This window comes from Podarcis erhardii (assembly GCF_964252035.2).
Source record: "Podarcis erhardii genome assembly, chromosome: 12".
Classification (NCBI taxonomy): domain Eukaryota; kingdom Metazoa; phylum Chordata; class Lepidosauria; order Squamata; family Lacertidae; genus Podarcis; species Podarcis erhardii.
Window position 1 is genome coordinate 31462865 of NC_138513.1, and position 21646 is coordinate 31484510.

The window sequence follows — 21646 nt, forward strand, 5'->3', positions numbered from 1 at the left end:
ATGATTCAGTTAAGGAGATTAACTCTTCCTGAAGTCAGTAGACCTCAAAAGTCGCTTAAATCATAGCATAGCATTTCAGCTACTAGCCTGGTCCACAGCCGAGTTAAACAACACGTACTCCACAGAAGTAGAGAAGAATGCAAGGTACAAAACGGAGAATTTGAAGGGCTAGCCTAAATCTATGTATGAATATCAAACCCAACCCTTCAGTTTAGAGTAGCATAACTAATACTCTTAACAACTGGTATGGTATCTCATATGCCACTCTCGCTTACTGGACCACACAAGATCAGCTTCGAATGGGGACCACTTTTTGCTTTATTGATTTGCAATTAATATTGTGTTTATCACTGTTTTTATTTGTATTTTTCTTTTGGCGTATCAATAAAACAAAATAAAACAAATGGAAATGAACATGAGCATTTGAATAAAGTAAAGACAGTGCATGCTTTATGTTATGTAAGGGAGAGATGTGCCTGTTATCAGAGGTAGCTTTGCTCTAGTTTTTATACAGTATATGAGAATACTATGTGGTTATCAGTGGCAGACTTTGGATAGCTCAGCTGGTTATAGCGTGGTGTTGATAACGCCAAGGATGCTGGCTCAATCCCCGTATGGGGCAACTGCATATTATTCCTGAATTGCAGGGTTTGTGTGGACCAGATTATCCTCAAGGTCCCTTCCAACTCTACCATTCTATGAATTTTCAGCAGCCCCCAGTGTGACACTAAAATATGGTGCCATCTTGTCTCTTGCAATCCATTCTACATCATTCTGCAGCATGGCGCCCAGTGAGGCTGAACCCTAAAAGTGCCTCTGTGGGTATGGAGTTTTTTTAAAAAATCCTTCTGGAAACACAACCTGCTGGTGTCTAGCAGTGTCTTAAAATTAAGCTTACACAGAATAAGGCACATCTCTATCTTTCAGTGCATGTAAAAGGCACACATACCTTCCAACATTTCTCCAATGAAAATAGGGACATCCTATTCAATAATAATAATAATAATAATAATAATAATAATAATTTTATTATTTGCACCCCACCCATTGGACTGGGTGGCCTCAGTCACTCTGGACAGCTTCCAGCATATATAAAAACATAAACATAAAAACCTTCCCTGTACAGGGCTGCCTTCAGATGTCTTCTAAATGGTTGTATAGTTACTCATCGCCTTGGCTCGTGGGCCGCATAACACACACCAAGTACATTTGTACACCCAAGCATTTAAATATCTAGGCTTTACAGGAATCATTAAAGAACAAAGGAAAGAGAGAGCAAGTTCTGAAAATATTGTGGTTTGTTTCCCACTATTGCGGTGCATGTGGAGCACGTTTTTAACAAGCTTGAAAAGATGTTATGAAAATTGCCAATTCACGATGTTAGTTAAAAGCAGATTGTAAATATATGTGTGCACGATGCACATTAATTACGTGGAATTTATTTTGCTTGATGATATCCTAATCTATTTGTAAATTACTTTATAAAAAGGAGAAATTAAATCCTGCATTTGCAGCAATGCATAAAGCGTTCCCATGCTCCTCCCCCCCCCCTCGTTTTTTCTTTTGCTGGAGTCTCTCTTACAAGCCTTGGCAGACACACCACTGCCCCCTCCCACCGCTTCGGCTTACAGCAGATTGAATATCCACCATTACTCTTAGAGTCAGGGCAACATATTAAATATACACTTGTCAGCTCGGTTGTGTACATATGCAAAACAGTAAGATCTAAAAAGCTTAATTCAATCCAAGCTGGAAACCTAGCGCTACATTAGGTCATAAACAAAAGCGGGATGTTAGCAAGGCACCAGGCTCCTGGCAACCAGAGCGAAAGAATCAGGCACTGCTGCCAAAGCAATAGCCTCCAGGGGCCTCTGGACAGGCAAAACATTTTGGCATGGCCTTTATCGCACAGGCTTCAGTTTTAGTAGGAGGTAGCTCCTGTCTTTCCGACATCTAAACAAGCTCTGTCAATAGTCAGAGCTCTTTGCAGAGCTGTGAAGTTTCTCGCTCTTCAAGTTTGGGTTGCTAGCACTTCTATTGGTTTAGCAAAGCAAGGTGAGCAAAAGTGACGTCTGTTACCATATATCACACTTGCAACAGACAAAAATATTACTCTTCTCCTAACAATGGCCACTGAATTGTGGGCAAGGACAAAAAAAATAAGAGTTTTATGGGGTGTATGTGTGTGTGTGCATCTATATTGGTAAGTATAGCATGCTGCAGATAAGCTACCTTGTGACTTTTGGACCTACAGTGAAAGCAGGACATAAATTTATTGAACTGCTTTGAGGTTTTATTACAATCAAGTGGGAAAGAATGGTTTAATAAATTTAAATAACTCTGGAAGCTACCCAGAGTGGCTGGAGCAACCCAAACAGATGGGCGGGGTACAAATAATAATTATTACATTATTATTATTATTATTATTATTATTAATTCTTCTTCTTCTTCTTCTATCAGATAGCTGATGCAGACATTCCACTCTCCATGGTAAATGGCATGAAATACATTGGTAGAAAAAGAATGGACAATGCTAAAGAATGTAATAAAAGCATTTAAGACCCCCAACAAATTCTGGTATCTTCTGTGTGTTGGCTCTACTCCAGCTAACATAAGTGCACTATTAGATTCAGGAAACCATCATTTTGAGAAAAGTGGGGTGGGGAGAACCTTTTGTATGTAGAAGTGTATTTCGATTCAAGCTCGTTTAGCCTCGAACACAGCCACAATCTATCATACCCAAACAGTTCTCCAGTTGAGCCAACCTTTAAGAATGAAAATGCACAATACTAGTGCAACAAACTGGTTGCAGCATGCAGTGAGTGTTTCGGTTTAGTGTTCCAGCAACTGCATTCAGTTCTGCTCCCTAACAACCATGTCGGTTTCATGTGTCCGCTGAACATACTGAAGTCCGTATGGACATATTTGTGTACACAAAAATTTACATGATCTTTGTGTTGCTAATTTTTTAAAAAATATGGCATATCGATCAGACAATTTGCACCTACATGCAGAGGTAATATCCAATTGGGTACACAGAGGGAGGAGAACCCATTGCTGCCATTGTGACCCGCCCTCCACACATACCTATGCAGAGGGGAGTGGAAAATGGTATCTGCAAAGGGCTGGTCTACCCTCAAAAAGTACTGTAGAAACATTTCTATTTGCTGCTAAATAACATGCTGTGATTCAGCAGTTGGTGACCTTTATCTGTTGTGCGATCAGATAAATTTTGCAAATGCAATAGGATCTGCCACATAAAATGAAAGATCATGTATACTCATTTATTTCCAACTCAAGGGTAAAGCCTGGTGACTAATAGACTATATAGTTACCACACTAACAGTCTTGTCTTCCTGGGAACTTGGCTCAGCAAACCTCAACATTTAACAAGCAGACATAACTAATTACCTCCGACCCCTAAGGAGAAGGAAGACTCTAGGTCACGGTTAAGGAGAATGAGGAACAGCAGCCCCAGTCTTCTCTTTATCTCTATCTACAAAGGGGTTCCATTCAAAATTTGTTCGCAAAAATATGCGGATTTTAGCCTGTGGTATTAAATTAAATACCATTGTCTCAAGAAATTGTAGAAGTCAATTCCCCCCCCCCCCATCAATGACTCATATCTTTCAACAAACTATTTTCACAAATCATTACGTAAAGCACACAGGAATATTTGAATCTGTGTTGATCTTTTCTTTAAAAAGGAAAGTGTAGCCTTCATTAGGATTTGTCAACCCTGTCAGAGAAATACCCAGATTTCACACTGAGTGATGGCTATTTAAGTGCCAACATCACAATTCAAGTTTTACTTAAAAGGTGGAGAGAATCTTAAAAGAATAAACACTCTCAAAAAGCACAAAAGCCAGCAAGTAGGTTTAAAAATAAAATAAAAAATATCAACAGTCTATTTTATGCAGGACTCGTGATTTGAACATGTCGGTTTCTTAACCCGTTTCCCAACCTGACTTCCATTAGCAGATAACCATTTATGTGTCTGTGCCATCAACTCAATAAAGTTTCTTCAGGACTTCCCACTGTAGTCTACATCATGGTCCATGGTCCATAAACATACACACACTTCTAATTTTTTCTGAGTGCTATCAGCTGTTGTGCAACAGAACAGTTTGTAGGTTAGGGAAACACAGTATTTCCTCCTGTGTTTCTTTTTAAGCTGCTCTCATGCCATATATCCACAAACTGCTTTTATTAAAAAAACAGAAGATTTCAACAGTGGGAGCTGCTGGAGAAGAAAAGCAGAAGTAAAAAATAATGTGTGAATGAGTACTCCATAACAGCAAACGTTTGTGCTACAATTATCATTCCACAAAGCTCTCCAGCCATTAATGAGAGAACCATGAAATGTGTTCTGTGATGTCCTCCTAGGTGCAGCCGTTGGAATGCCACTTCCCCAAACACTTTATTTATTTAAACAGCAAAATTTCAACACCTGTATCCAAAATTTTCTTTCTGTGGGACTTTCCTCCACATCACATCTTGGGGCTTGAGATGTAAAGACTGGGAGAAAGCCCCGATGAACTCAATAAAGCCTCTTTCTGAGTAGACATGTATTGGATTGCAATGTGAATCCATTGATGGAAACAAACAAATATTGACCTTATTCAAAACAACTAATGGGAATATACTTGCACTATACTTATAAAAGGTAAAGGGACCCCTGACCATTAGGTCCAGTCGTGGCCGACTCTGGGGTTGCGGCGCTCATCTCGCTTTATTGGCCGAGGGAGCCGGCATACAGCTTCCAGGTCATGTGGCCAGCATGGAGAACCAGAGCAGCGCATGGAAAAGCCGTTTACCTTCCCGCCGGAGCGGTACCTATTTATCTACTTACACTTTGACATGCTTTCGAACTGCTAGGTTAGCAGAAGCAGGGACCGAGCAACGGGAGCTCACCCTGTCACGGGGATTCGAACTGCCGACCTTCTGATCGGCAAGTCCTAGGCTCTGTGGTTTAACCCACAGCGCCACCCGTGTCCCTACACTATACTTATACTTACATACAATTGTCCTATTCAATGGTGCTGCATCATCCAGGATAAACATGTATTAGGGATTCCTAAACAATACAATGGTCCATAGCTTACTGAAACCAATGGTAAATCTCTACTTGGTCCCCACCATTAAGCAGAGATGGGTGTACTTAAAGAGCACAGCAAAATTACACAGTGATTTTCTCCTACCCATCCCTGGCCAAAAGCTGTGGTAATTGCCCGCTCTCATTAACAATTTACTTCTCCTCATGAATAGGTTCAGAGGGTTCCTTCGTGTGCAAAATAAAAAGTATACTCACATGCTACGTTTATTATGTAGAAAGACTAACAGGTCTTATTGCTCTGGACTGTAGTCCTCAATGTTAATACATATGGACTGCAGTGAAAGACGAGGGAAACTTTAAAGAATATAGTCGTCTATAGAGCTTTACACAGATTTTATACAAATACATATATCTGTACACCCAGAGTCCTATAATTAGGGCAGGAAAACAAATGTAATCGCACACACAAAAACACATTTAGTGATCATTCACTATCTTGGTTTTTATTTGCCTTCGAAGGCATGGGATTTATTTATTTAGATTTATAATAATGCAGGATATACCTAAAGCAAATGTGTAACAGTGAGGTTAGTAGACATGAACCTTTCAAAAATATGTGAAAAGGGTAAAAATATATATATATAAAATCAGATTAGCAAAGATTAATCACACACAGTGTTATTTTAACTATGTCTACCATTTAAAACCGTATAAGCAGCAGCCTTTCAATAAACTCGCAAACCTCTTCTAATATAACTTTCCACCAGCATTTATAATTAGGCCAAAGCGAGATGTAAAAAAATCAGGAAAATTCTTCATGGGAATAATTTTTTTTAAAAGATGAAATGGTTTGTTACTTAGATAGGAAGCTCAGAATCAGTCCCTTAAATCACAGTTACATTTGCACAGTTTAGAACAAAGCTCAAGTCATTTTGTATACAAGGATACTGAATTTTATTTAAACCTGATTACAGGTCTTTAATTAAGTCAGTTATGTACCGTAAAGCTAAAACACGCACCAAAACCCTTTCTTTTTATAATATTTCAAAATAAATCCTGGCATCTGCTGTAGCCCAGCAAACTAGAGGTGGGTGAGATCATGATTCATGACCTTCGATTAAACCCATGTATTTGATGAGTAATCAGCAAGAAGGCTCCAAAGACAGTTTGGTTGTTAACAGTGTCCGTTGTCAAGAGATTTCACAAGGTCTCCTCTTCACGTAGGAACTGGAACACAGACGAGAAGTCTTTCTGGGAATAGCCCTTGGCACACATGACCCTGTAGACCTGATGGGCTAGAGAGCCCAGAAGGACTGGCGTCTTGGTGTTGGTAGCGGAAACCTGGGCCAAGCCAAGATCCTGAAAAACAAAACAGAATTGGGGGAAGCAGAGCAAAAAAAGAAAGAAAGTAAAACAAGAATTAAAATCCGATTGTTGTTTTTATTATACAGCTTATACAGTGGTACCTCAGGTTACGAACGCTTCAAGTTACGTTTTCTCGGGTTACGAACGATTGTAACCCAGAAGTAAGTTGTCGAAGCTCTCTGAGGCCTCCGCAAATGCCGGGAACCAAGCCCTGACGTCCGCGGTACCTAGAGTGGCTCCGCGAATGCCAGGAGCCATGCCCTGACGTCCACGGTGCCTGCAGAGGCTTTGCAACTGGGCTCCAGCCACAGGAGCTCTCTGAGGCCTCCACGAATGCCAGGAGCCAAGCTGATTGTGACTGTGGAAGAGGACCCTGAGCCCCCTCCAAACAGTGAGTGCACATAAGAAAAGAAATGTTAATTTTTTTCATCTAAAATACTGTCTTATTTATTTTATAGTATAGTACATTGATTATTGCTTTCATTTTAGGGATCAATGGTCTCGTGAAACAGTAAAATTCGTGTTAAATTGCTGTTTTAGGGCGTGTTTTTCATCGTCTGGAACGGATCAATCCACTTTCCATTACTTTCAATGGGAAAGTCCGCTTCAGGTTAAGAAGGCTTCAGGTTAAGAACAGACTTCCGGAACCAATTAAGTACTTAACCTGAGGTACCACTGTACACAGAATCTGGCTTGTCAGAACAATCAGCTGTGTTCAGAAACCAAACATTCTTCCAGGAAGGAGTATGGTGGGGGGAATCCTGCTTAGCGCTGGGTTTGGGTGCACATGAAAACTTCCCACAGAAGGCTCTCTCACACACCTGGAGCCAGTGACACAGCATGGGTTGCCAGCACGTAGGCATGGGTGAGTGGGAGAGAAATGGACAGAATACACATTCGCATTCAACTGCCTAGTAGTGGCATCCGTGTCACGCAGACGATCACAACCACAGATATAAGAAAAGGAAGAGCAGTTCCGTCGTCTGGAGAGGTCACTTCCTGGTTCGCATGGAGAAGCTGTTTAGTGACAGAAGCATGAAATCGTATTGAGGCAACGTCGGGTGTTGAAATTTTGCACACAGGCCCCAAATGAAAGCTGGAAAAGATATTGTACTTGGGACAGCAACGGAGGGAGGAAAAAAAGAACAAACAACTGGGGGGGGAGTAGTCAGCTTTTTAATTTGTATTAATTTGTACTAATCTGGTATAATTTGTTAAAAATCCTGGAAAATCAATAAAATATAAAGAAAGAAATTTTGTGCCCCCTAACAATTTTGCACCTGGGGCAACCACCCCTGTGGCCTCCCCATGCTACGCTAGCAGGATCGTCTTCTCTTTGCATCTGCTGGGGCAGGTACGGGTACCAGTCATGACTGGTAGAAGGCACTTCTAGCCACTGAGGCCAGCTAGGCCTCTGGTGACAAAGCTGGATCCAGAAGCTCCCTGAGACTGCGTCTCTTCAGGTGGACTGTAACCCTAGGCAAGGTGGGCGATGGATCCGTTTCTTGGACATGGGAACCACTCATCCACAGTGCCTCCAGGAGTCCAGCTCAGCTGATTTTCCTTCATCCATCCAAGAACCAGCCTATGTTTTATATGCATTACATCTTAATTGGTTGGTTCAATGTGTTTTTCCGTGTGATGTTAGCTTTCCCAAGCCCTTAGGATAAATCCTAAGATCAGGGGTCAGCAAACTTTTTTTGCAGGGAGCACCGGTCCACTGTCTGTCAGACCTTGGGGGGGGTGGGCCGGCTCAGAATATATTTTGAAAAAATATATATACGCCCCACAAATAACCCAGAGATGCATTTTAAATAAAAAGACACATTCTACTCATGTAAAAACACCAGGCAGGCGCCACAAACAACCCAGAGATGCATTTTAAATAAAAAGACACATTCTACTCATGTAAAAACACGCTGATTCCCGGATCATCCGCGGGCCGGATCCGGCCCCCAGGCCTTAGTTTGCCTACCCATGATTTAGATGGACGCTGCTTTGAACTGATTTTGTATTTTTCTGTGAAATGCAGGAAAATCTATATACAATAATAGGATATGCTGCTAAAAGTCATGAGCAGGAGAAGGTACTGAAAGAAAACATTTATTCTGTTCAGCAAGAAGGACAAGTAACTTGTCTATATGAACACATTTTTTTTCCCAATATACGTACCTTGGCCATGAGGGTCGTTCCAAAGCCACCTTGATAATTGTTAGCAGAAGGGACGCCATCCATTACTCCTGGCACTGGGTTGTAAGTATCGCTTGACCAACAACGGCCTGAGCTCATATTTAGGATTTTGGCCAGCAGCTTTGGGTCAAGCCCTAACCTGTCAAAGGTCAAAAGAAGAGAAGTGTTCGTGTCAAAATGCACATGTTATGGGTGACTTATTTTTATATGCGAGGCCCGTGTTGTCATTTCTCTACCTTTATTCCAAGACTTGAAAAATGATCTGGAGCACTGATATGAAGAGAGGGGAGACCCTTCCTTAAATTAAAGGTCATCAATCGTCCATACACTTTTTGCATGCAAATTGTGAGGTGAAAGTAGGAATAATAATAAAAAAAACCAGGCGCTTCAGAGCCAGAGGCTCCCTAGAAGATAATATTATATCCTTAAAATTCAAGTGATATTCTTGGAAATGAGGTGAACCATCAACTGCCAAGTTAGAAGCATGGCTGCTATACACACTACAGTATGAGTAACAAGACTAAGAACTTCTCCTTATTATTATCTTTCTTTTTATTAAATCTTTATTACACTCTCTTGCTCAAGAGGCAAGTCTACACAACACTGTGACATATGCTCTCTATCTATTCAGAGACATGCATTATAGTTCTGGGTCAATTGCTGAGAAGGTTACTGATCCTGATAAAACAAAGCTTGTCCAAGCAGAAACATCATTTGTTCTATCGCCATCACTGAGTTGAAAGAACAAGCCACTATGCAGTGGAGGGTAGTCTTTAAAACATAGTGAAAAATATTTTAATACTGCATGCTGTTTGGTTTTGTGTGTTGTTGTTTTTTAAATAGAATCTGGTATGTTCCTGTGGTTGTTGCCGTCAAGCTGCAAAGTGTGATTTTATAGCAGTTATACTAGCAGGTATAATCAGAAACAAAAGCTGTTAAAAGTTAGTTTCACATAAATGCTAGGTATGTAAAAAGGAGAGACTTACAGAGATTTGGTTAACAAAAGAAAGAAAAGTAATGGTTCTAGGAAAGCAAAACATCCACACTTTGTAGTTTTAAAACTAGAAGTTAAGTTAATAAGAGAAGAGGAACAGAACTTTTTATAACATTAACCCCCTGAAAATGAAAACCTCTCAGGAGTTACTGCTTTTGTTAACAGCATTTATCAAGGACTCTTGTCTGAAAACCATACTAGGCAAAAAAACCCAGAATTGTTTTCCGTGGTACAACAAACAGTGAAAGCAATCAGCAGTTCTTGTTTGTAGTATGCCATTTAAGAAACACTAAAGCTCAAGTACTAAAGCAATTCAATCCCCATTCATCCACACAAAACATAATGTATTTCTTTGCATTATAAATCTACAGGCTCTGATGCAATTTTCCAAAATCCTTCTAGAAATTCAATATTTATATATTTTAAATAATTTATCACAGTGCTCCTGATTAACAGTCATTCTCATATTACAGTCAAACCTCGGTTCTCGAACAGATCCGTTTTCAAATGTTTCGGTTCCCTAACACCGAAAACCCAGAAGTAAATGCTCCGGTTTTCGAATGTTTTTCAGAACCCGAACGTCTGACGCGGCTTCTGCTTGAGTGCAAGAAGCTTTTGCACCCAATCGGAAGCCGCGCCTCGGTTGTCAAACGTTTTGGAAGTCAAACGGTCTTCCGGAACGGATTACGTTCGACAACCGAGGTTTGACTGCATTAGGATTTTACATCACTCTTCCTTACAGAAATAATCAGCGTGGTATACAAAATGTTAAAAAATATATAGAAGTACCCCCCCTCCAAAAAAAGACAACACCAGCCACCTAAAATTGGCAAAAGCAGTGGAATAAAAGCAGCAGTAAAAAAATGATAATAGATAGTACAAAGTCTGGGAGGAAGAAAAGGCTACCCTTGGTGCTGAAAAGGCACCAGGCGAGGCCTCCTGGGGAGAGAATTTCATAGATGAGGTTACACAACAGACCCTCTTCACAGTTGCCACCCACCTTAGTAAAGGTAAAGGGACCCCTGACCATTAGGTCCAGTGGTGACTGACTCTGGGGTTGCAGCACTCATCTCACTTTATTGGCCGAGCATGGCCAGCATGACTAAGCCTCTTCTGGTGAACCAGAGCAGTGCACGGAAATGCCGTTTACCTTCCCGCCCGAGCGGTACCTATTTATCTACTTGCACTTTGACGTGCTTTCAAACTGCTAGGTTGTCAGGAGCAGGGACCGAGCAACAGGAGCTCACAGGAGCGGGGATTTGAAATGCCAACCTTCTCATCAGCAAGTCCTAGGCTCTGTGGTTTAACCCACAGCACCACCCACATCCCACCACCCACCTTACCTCATATCATATACTGGGGGTAATCAGAGAAGGGTTTTCTGAAGATGACTTCAGTGCACAGGGAGCAGAAATTCCTTCTCATATCTCAAAACCATGCACAGCTTTAAAAGGTAAGTGACAGCCCTCTGAATCGCGCTTGGAAACAGACCGTTAGCCAGCAAACCTCTGTCAGCACAGGCAAGATGAACTGACGTTCAGCCCCTGCAGTGGTGGACTCTGGGCTCTCAAATTTCAGCGGTCACCTGTGCGACACTAAAATTCCTCCCCACCCGCCTCTTGTGCTCTGTTCTAAAGCATTGTTTTGGTGTAACTGGCAGGGCGGCCCCCGGTGCGACCACATTGGTTGCGCTACTCTTAAAACCACCCCTGGCGCTGCTAAACTAACCTCCAGTCTAAAGACTGATCCTCAGTCATGTGAAGGGTACCTCGTCCATCTTTCCCATTTTAATACAGGAGACTCACTTGACAACATTTCATGCATGTTTCATTTTCAATGCACTCCCCACATAGGTATACTCCCAGCAACTCACTAAGGTAACCCATACCGCCATGGTTGTAGACAAGTCAGTGGACCATATACTGGAATGTTAGTTAAGGCTCCACTGAAAATTATTAAGTACCACGAGGGTTTGAGTCACTCAAAACTCTTGTTACCAAATTCAGGATTTAGATACTTTGACATTATACCACTTCCAGAACAGAACATCCCTCTGTTATATAAAAAATGGGCAGATTGTATATCTGATATTTACCAACCACCCAAAGAGATGTAATCTGAAGTGCAAACTTGGGGGGTGGGGAGAATGGGGAAAGAGAAAAGTGGTTTTCCATGTGGAATCAAACTGGTGCAGCTCCACTGTCAAGGCAGGAATAGGTCATCAATAACTCACAAGGTGTCAGTGAAGTTAACGCCTTATTCAAAGAAACAAAACAGCTGTCCTAGTGAGCAGAGCAACTCTTCCCAGTAGTTTTTGCCCCAATGACAGAGTTGCAAAGACTGAGGGTCCCTGCCTTCCCACCATTCTCTAAGTCTCTTCCTCTCCCAGGTGCATCCCAAGCAACTAGAGACTTCTCCGCCTTGTCTGTCTTTGCTCCACCCTCTTCATACCTCCGACCGCTCATCGTCATCCCACCACTCTGAGCCCCAGGTGGTGTCTCCCACCACTCATCTGCATCCAGCCAGTCCATGACATCCACTGATGGAATGTATCCATCAGCATCATTTGGAGGAAGGCAATGCTGGACAAGTCCTGGTGCCCTCAACAACTCCCTCAGCTGGCATGGCCAATGGCAAGGATGATGTAAGTTCTAGTCCACAACATATGGAGGTACCATGTTGGCTACCCCTGTTCTAAAAATAAACTCCCATGCATTCACACCACTCAATTTTAAAAGAAAACTTTAAAAAATCCAGAAAGCCCAATGTTCAAAATGATGTGTTCTCACACACCATGTGGTGCTCTTCAAGCGACTCCTTTCCCTGATCCTTCCCTTTTTATCCCTTGCAGCAAGTATATCATTAAAAGGAGCAAGTTAGAGGTGTTTTGCATTTCATCTTTCCGTGGATTCGTCTACTGGTGCGTAGATAACTGACAGCTAAAATTAGACACGTATTAAAATCAGTTACTGAAGAAGTCCTCTGTCTTCCACTGCGCCCAAAGCTTGTAATGGTCTGAAAGCGGGTAGAATATACAGTAATTGTCATTCAGTAAGAGTCTATCCTAGAAAGTCATGCTTCAGTGGAGAAGACTGAGTTTCCATTTGAAATCAACAAATTAATCCAAGACAGGTATCTGAAAGGGCAAGTTTAATAGGAAGCAGCTACTGGGCTCTCAACCATGATAAAATGTTATTGCTGTTTCCCTGTAAATTGGCTTGGAACATATGATACTTTCTGCATAAGAGCTCTATTGCTGTTCAAGAGATATACTGCTCAAGCTATCAAAACGATGACAGTCTGTCAGTCCCCATAATAACTTGCCACCGGACATAGCGAGAGGATGTGCAACGCACGCATGCATTTACAATTGCAAAGGTGTTCCACATTTTGGGCAGGGGGTGAGGAGAGAGAGGGAGAAAAGTACCACATTGTTTGTGCAGCATCCCGTCAATAATTGCAGCAGATAATCCACACGGAAATACTTAAAAGTCTTCAAAAGCTAGCAGGGAGTTCAGGTCTACTGAAGTGCAAAGCACGTCTAGTTTTGTTTGTTAAAGGTAAGTTTGAAACTTTAGTTATCTGACTAGCTAAATCTTGTAGATTTTATTATGCAATTGCAACCTCAATGGTAACCGACTTCTGGTTCATGCTTGGTTTATTCAGGGGCATAGCTGTTGGAAAACGCCCTGGGGGTGAGCCTGCAAGCCCCTGGAAATCCGAGTGTGCTCAAGTATGCGCAGCTCCAGAGAAGGCATTCTTCCCTCATCTCCAGTGCGCTCAGCGACATAAACCAGTTGGTATTATGCACACTAATCTTCTAGCTTAACACAGCAAGTAGCTTGAGACATCGTGGAGCTAATCTACTATTTATTTACACACTATGTACAGACAAAAACATAATGGCGTCTGTCCTCTCCAGCTCCGAGAACAAACAGGACAAGTAAAACGTGGGGCTACCTTTGAAGGTGACCCGGAAACTACAACTAATCCAGAACGCAGCAGCTAGACTGGTGACTGGGAGTGGCCGCCGAGACCATATAACACCGGTCTTGAAAGACCTACACTGGCTCCCAGTATGTTTCCGAGCACAATTCAAAGTGTTGGTGCTGACCTTTAAAGCCCTAAACGGCCTCAGTCCAGTATACCTGAAGGAGCAGCTCCACCCCCATCATTCTACCCGGACACTGAGGTCCAGCACTGAGGGCCTTCTGGCAGTTCCTTCATTGCGAGAAGCCAAGTTACAGGGAACCAGGCAGAGGGCCTTCTCAGTAGTGGTGCCCACCCTGTGAACGCCCTCCCACCAGATGTCAAAGAGAACAACAACTACCAGACTTTTAGAAGACATCTGAAGGCAGCCCTGTTTAGGGAAGCTTTTAATGTTTAATAGGTTATTGTATTTTAGTGTTTTGTTGGAAGCCGCCCAGAGTGGCTGGGGAAGCCCAGCCAGATGGGCAGGGTATAAATAATAAATTATTATTATTATTGAAGTGAAAGTATATTACAGCAGAAGAAATAAGACTGTCTTCAGCTTCTCACGCTCTTCTCAGACAGGTATGTGATTTACAACAATCTCATCTGCAGCATTGGAGGAATGAAATACTAACAATAGCGTGGGAGGTGCTGGGGGCATGGTGTGGCCAGGTGCACAATTTTTGAGGGGGCACAAACCAGGCGCTCCATGCAGGCAACCCCAGCCCAGCCCAGCGCTCCTCACCACTGCCAAGGGCCTTGTTGGCTGGCCAGACTCCCCCCTGCAGGCAGCTCAGCACGGCCGAGTTTTGCTCTGGAGGGAGTGGGGTTGCTTTGGTGGCGGGGGCTGGGCTGGCGCCCCTGACCGGCACACATGTACACCCTGGGCACTGGCAACTGCTACTACGCCACTGGGTCTATAGTCTGAAGCAAGTTTAAATAGCAGACACATTCCTAGGTTAGTTTTTGTTATCTCATCCCAGCTAGGAGCAGTGAGAGTGGCAACTTCTTCATGTGCATTTTAAAGGACTACTTGATCCAACAATGTATATAGATCAGGCATGTCCAACTCCCAAGAGACTGTGATCTACTCCCGCTATAAGAAAAACTGGCAGTGATCTACCCATTGGAGCGGGGAGCCTTCACGTGTGTTTTTGGGGGCAATCAATCAGGATTACGCAATCGACTCCGATCGACCACGGATGACCCATGATCAACCACTTGGACATGCTTGATATAGACTATGGAGAATTGCCTTGTAACTTACAAGGCACGGATTTCTTAGTAGAATAGAGGTAGAGTGAAAAGAAAGGTTTATGGTTGGAAGAGACCTTTCATTTGAGAACCCTTTCCTAGCTTCTCTCACCACTTCATCTCACCTCCTCTTGAGACACATCAAAAGGAACAAAGAAATTGGAAGTCGCTGGATAAGCACTTTCAACATTTCAAAAAATTGTAAAAAAAAATGCAGTGTTACTTTTCTATTCTACCTTTCCTGCAGAGCTCAAGGTTTCCCTCCTCCTAGTTTCGTCCTCACAACAACTCTATGGAGGGTATGTTAGGCTAAGAAATGATGAGCGGCCCAAGGTCATCCAGTGAACTTCATGGATGAGTGGAGATTTGAACCCAGCTCAGGCACTCTAACCACTACATCATAACTTCTGAAGGAGTTAACTGAAACTCTACAGCCAATGTGGGTTAGGGGTTGGGATAGGGGTAGCCAATGTGATGCTCTCTAGATGATGTTGGACTACAATTCCAACCATTCATAGGGCCGTGCGGGTTGGGACTGATGAGAGTTGGGAGTCCAGTCACATTTGGACTCCACATTGGCCACCCTGGGGTTGGAGTTTGGGACTAGGACAGGGGATACTGAGGTTTAAATCCCTGCTCAGCCCACAGGGTAATTTTGGCCCATTCATTAACCTACCTTATAATTTGAAGTTTCATTTCCTCTGCAATCCCACACCCAAGATAAAACTAGGGGTTATACAACTCATTACCATAGTTAAAACATTTTGGCCTGGAATAAAAAGAAACAATACTTCAAGGTACTTAACTGGGATCGAAGTAGCTGAAATATTGAAAGATAGTGTTGAGCTCTCTCAGATTTAGGGGTGCTATCAGGAATAAACAATGCACAAATAATGAGGCAATCGTTTAAACCAGACCAACATTACTAGCGTAGTTTAATTTGCTGCCAATCTTTCAGTGGGGTGATAAAGATCTAAACCCAAACTTTTAAAAAATGCTTTTCAGACTATATGCAACCAATTTGACAAACCCAAATTGATTAATTTTGGCTGAGTCGTAAGTTTCCTTTATACTTGGATGTGCTATATAAAGAAAAAATTGGCATTACTACCTAAGTAGACAGAAATATCTAAAATGTTGCATTGTACAGAGGTATTAAGACAGGTTTTACACATCATTCTGTAAAATGGCCAGTTTCAGGATAACAGCAACATGCCGACATTCATAAATATTTCAGGGTGTTTATTTTGAAGAGAAATCTTTTTGATTTGAAAGCCAGCCTTCATGTAGCAAGCCTACTGCATGTTTACTCAGAAGTCAGTGTAACTGTATTCAGTGTGGATAACTTGCAGGTAAATGCTGAGATTCAAAGCACATAAGCAGCGTCGCCATTTTATACTGGAGACGTTCCCATCCCTGTTTCCGGCCCCGGCAATGCCTTCCCTCTCCTGAATAACCTCCCCTCGTCCAATGGGCAGCAGCAGCTTCACTCCATACACCCCACCCTCAAGGGCACGTGGAGGCACTTCCTACTTGTACCCTCTGTGCTTGTTGAGTCCTTCCCACCATATATTATTCCTATGTACTTTATGTTGTCCAAAGTGCATACCCCTTTTCATCCTCTCTGCTTTGCTCTTAAAAGCAGAAGCCACGGAAAGTAAGATCTGCACACATACATGTGCAAACAGTTCACAAGTCCATCTTCGGCTTGAATAATCTGCTTCTCCGGTGTTCAGAATGAAGAATCCTACAAAACTAGCCTTGTGCTTTAATTAAGCGTTCTAGTGACATAAGCAGAATAACAATGCGTTCCTATCATGATAATGTATTCTTCAGGGGAGAATTTACTACAGAGGGATTTCTACTTGCTGAAACAATTTTCTTTTCCAAACTAGCAAAAGCTCTATAAATTGCAAACACGGTGTGTATTTTATTAGAGAACAATTCTGTCACTTCGAAAAACACACTTGTCAGCCCCAAAGAAATTGATAGCAGACAACATTCATTTTTAGTGGTTCTAAGCTACTTGAAGAATGTTGGTAAGTGCTTACTCGCAGCTATTCACATGCACAGAACTATGCTGCTTTGATTTTGCTAGTAGGGGGACACTGCTGCAAATTTAAGACTATGGCAATTTCCAAAAGTTAGAAGAAAAGTCAATCAGAGCTTAAGATTCAATGTGCATATTTCCCCCATGCTGTTTTGCGGATGGCCTAGTTCCCTGTCATGCAGCACAGTTTCCTTTTTAAAAACAACAACTGAGAATCTGAAAACACATTTAAAGTACAGTCAGGTTTATAGTAAATGAGAAAATAATGTTTCAGTATAACATACTATCCTGACCCATCAGTAGTAGAAACGGCGAAGAGTGTAATGGAGTCGTAAAAGGAGAAGAAAAATTAATGCAGGACAGATGCTTGAGTTCTCCAGCCCAAGTCACTGTTTCATATACACAGGCACACAGTCATGCATTTTGTAATAGGAGAATGGATGTGCTATTACCTGATACTGTGGGTGGGAGCCAATCCTTCACAATCTAGCATCACTTCTGTGCACTTTCTGATCTCATGCACACATTAGTGATCCTTCAATGGGTGTGCAGAGCTGTATTCCAGTATCCTTCGCAACTAGCCTAATTTTTGCATTTATTGTTCCTTAGGCAAGGAACCAGCATTCAAAGTTCATAACACTTTACAGGATTTTTTTTAATAACCCCCCCACCCAGCAATATCAACTTTCATTAACAGGCATGAGAACTTCTAAAGAGCAAGATGGATTGCCAAGTGTTCCCAACCAACTGTTACACTTCATTGTGTAGCTTTGCTACAAAACAGTGGACCACCGTTTCTGAACATACATGTAAATGGGCACAGCACATGATGAAATGACTCCATGGTTTAGCAGCCAAGGTTAGAAGGAAACATGCACCATCTTGGACTAGTTGCTAATTAGACCCACTAATAGTTCCAAAGGACAATGCCCAAAATCCAGGGAGTGTTTATGATAAGAATAATTTGACCACTGTTGACTAGGAAATGGTTTTCACATGCAGATTGGCCAACCATGAGATCCAGCTGCACCCACATTTGTAAAATGTTTTAGAACAGAAAAGAAAACTGAATGAAAGATACTGTTTGAATACTAAGCAGATTTGGGTCAAACGTTTTCTGGAGGAAGAAAACTTGTGTGCCATCTTGTAAAATGGAAAGAGCCATGTTCAGTGGTAGAAAATATGCCCTACGTGAAGAAGAAAAAAACCCCAACCCAGTTCAATCCTGCCATCTTCAGATAAGCCTCAGAAACATTCCTGTCTGTAATCCTGGAAAGCCCCTGCTATAATAAAAATTTATTATTTATACCCCGCCCATCTGGCTGGGTTTCCCCAGCAACGCTGGGCGGCTTCCAACAGAATATTAAAATACAACAACCTATTAAACATTAAAAGCTTTCCTAAACAGGGCTGCCTTCAGATGTCTTCTAAATGTCAGGTAGTTGTTGTTCTCTTTGACATCTGGTGGGAGGGCGTTCCACAGGGCGGGTGCCACTACCGAGAAGGCCCTCTGCCTGGTTCCCTGCAGCTTGGCTTCTCGCAGCGAGGGAACCGCCAGAAGGTCCTCGGAGCTGGACCTCAGTGTCCGGGCAGAACGGTGGTGGTGGAGATGCTCCTTCAGGTATACTGGACCGAGGCCATTTAGGGCTTTAAAGGTCAGTGCTAGTCAGTGCAAATGAGAGGCAGGGATTGGCAGCCGGTGGACCGGATTTCACCCACGTGATGGCCTTTTGTAGCAGCCCAAGAGCCTCTCCTCAGCCCCCATGCTTCTTCCGGCTTCTATGTTATGACTTGCCCTAGAAGGAAGAATCTCCTTGGGCTGATTGTAGTGCTCCTGTGCTGCATGCTGAGAAAGAGCTATTTTCAAAACTGCAACCCATGGATAAACAGATTGTTCTTCTCTTTTGCCAGTTCACAGTTGTGTGTGTGTGTGTGTGTGTGTGTGTGTGTATGCGTGCATGCATGGTGCACATAAGTTGTCCCCACTTGCTTTTGGTTTGGTCCTAAGTGCCACTGACATGCCCCCTCCCCATCAGAGGGTTGACCACAACGGCTCGCCACACTTGAGCAGTTAAAACTGACCTAGATGGACCAATGGTCTGACTCACAATAAAACTTCTTCCCACATTTCCAGAAGTCAAAGTCATTTATATCCTCATAAAATTAAACTTAAACCAAATCTCAATGCTTTCTGTAAGACTTTGCTCACACAGATCTGTTCTATTAGCAGTTGCATCAATTCACTAATTGTGTGTGAATATATATATATATCTCCCCTTCATGGATCACTGCCTTATCATGGCGAAGGGGCTTGAATGAATCCAAGAAGCTATGAGCTATGCTGTGCAGGGCCACCCAAGACGGACAGGTCATAGCCAAGAGTTTAGACTAAATGTGACCCACCTGGTGAAGGAACTGACAAACCACTCCAGTATTTTGCCAAGAAAACTCCATGGACATAAAAAAAGGAGAAACTTTGAGAAGAAAGTGAGTTTCTCCAAGGCATGCTCTGGTTCATGGGGTCACAGAGAGTCGAACGCAACTAAGACGACTAAACAACAACATACACTCTATCTATCTATCTATCTATCTATCTATCTATCTATCTATCTATACATACATACACACACATGACCTCATTCTCTACACGTAGGAAGTAACAAATACCAGCAATATTTCTCTGCTCAGATCCTCTTAGATTTGCATACACATAGTAGGTAGGGCGGGGGAGAAAGCAGGGAAAGGTAAGAAGCAGGGCCATTTATCCTGTGTTATAGACTTGGAAGCATAGCTTGTGGACTAGTCTAGTTCTCCCCTCTGGGGGCAGGAGAAAGACACATAGGCGAGAGTGTCACACTCACCATGACTGGGAATGTTGTTGCCTTGAGAAGTCTCTTTCCACCATTTCATTTTCTTCAAGATAGAAATGCTTTCTCTTTATGCAATCTGGCAATAGGGGCAGACATGCTCAGGAGAGGCAGATAATTTAGACTGCAGACAACGCTGCATTGCTAATGATGTGGGCTCATAGAATTCCTTAAACCTGGCATCAATCAAAGCAGTCAGAACCTAAACAGAATCCAAATTTGCACCACAAACCTTAACCTGGAATATGAAAACCCAGAGATACTTGCATGCTACAGTGGCTGCAAAAACCAATTAGGGTTGCATAGCATTATGGTGCCAGATACTTCAGGCTACTGAATATTTTTTATACCAGAAAATGTGAGTTTCTACTTGAACTAAATACAATGAAGTCATAGGTGATTGATTTTTCATTAAGCAAACCATGACTTAAAACTGACTATGATACAGCTTTACAATCCTCAATTACAACAGCACTATACCACCTTATGGGTTTTATTATGGCTTGTTAAAGATACGCTTCCCTATCTTACAGATGCTCAATTTTAAAATGTAAATGGTAGAGGATATTGATAAACCAATTAGCACTGATGCAAAGCAAATTCCTCTTTTATCTCAATTACAACATGACAACTTAATAGGTCAAGATAGTCTAACATCTGAGACAAGGGCAATTCAATAAAACAACTGCATCTTGATATGGTAATTAAGAGGAAATGTGAATCCATTATCCTGCCTTTTGGGTACATGTGTGTGCATGTGTTAATATACATTTACTTATATATATATATACAGCTTTGCACACACTCATGTGTTTCTTATTATCTTCGCCAATATCAAAACAGGAATTTATTATTTAGGATCAGGACCCACAAGTATTTACGGGGTACACAGCTCCTAGAGAGCAACTGAAATGACAAATATAAAACAATGTGGTCAAAATTACTGAAACCCTCACACTATTTAGGAACAAAACGGTCAAAGACTGCAAACTTAAATTAAATGTATACTGTTCATAAGGAAGCACATCACTACATACGACATGTAGTGCAGAAAATCATAAATATGTTGACAGGGAATCAATCTCTTAACAACAATAATCTCTCTCAGTTTAATTAATAAACGTCATTCCATGTGGGAGTTGGATGTGAGGGTTTGTACTTAAGTGATAGGTGGCAGAAGCAAAACAGAGATCTTGCTGCTGTACTATCCACCCCAATGCCTACCCATCTTCCTTAGTGAACTGGTAGCAGCAGTTGAAATGTAAGATAGCCTTCCTCATCTTTACTCAGGACAGGGATAAAATGGAGATACAGTCGTACCTTGGTTCTCGAATTTAATCTGCTCCGGAAGTCCGTTTGACTCCCGAAACGGTTTGAAAACTAAGACATGGCGGACATTCACGGTGGACATTCGGCTTCCAAAAGAACATTCGCAAACTGGAACACTCACTTCCAGGTTTGCAGCGTTTGGGAGCCAAAACATTCGACTGCTAAGGTGTTCGTCGACCAAGGTATGACTGTAGTAGCCAGGTTTATGCAACACGCGTGAACGCTATACAACATTAACTTAAGTGTTAGATGCATATTTTGCCGAGTGATTTGATTGTACTGAACCTTACTGGAATCTTGTATATATGCCAATGAAGGTTTGAGAACCGAGAACTGAATTGGCTGGCAAAATTGAGTTTAAGAGGATTGGCTAGATGGTCCAAGGAGTAGCTAATGGCTCACTACAGGAGGGAGTTATGTTTACTGGTATGCAAACTATAAGATCTGGACTACATGGCTAGAAAAAGAGTTAAACACAATAAAAATAATTTTTAAAAGAACAAAACAGAACTGCAGGATAGACATTGAACATAAGTTTAAATTGCTTTAAATCATCCCTTATCCTTGTT

General features: G+C 42.0%; 1 protein-coding gene across 1 annotated transcript in view; it reads right to left on the minus strand.

The window, feature by feature from the left end:
* Nucleotides 1-5532: 5532 nt before the first annotated feature.
* Nucleotides 5533-21646, minus strand: part of HIBADH (3-hydroxyisobutyrate dehydrogenase) — a 74590-nt gene continuing 58476 nt past the window's right edge. Inside the window, exons 7-8 of the mRNA XM_081833856.1 lie at nt 8594-8750; nt 5533-6415 (exon numbers count right to left, since the gene is read on the minus strand). Of these exons, the coding sequence (XP_081689982.1) occupies nt 6257-6415; nt 8594-8750 (316 nt within the window). The 3' untranslated portion in view covers nt 5533-6256. The remainder of the gene's footprint in view (nt 6416-8593; nt 8751-21646) is intronic.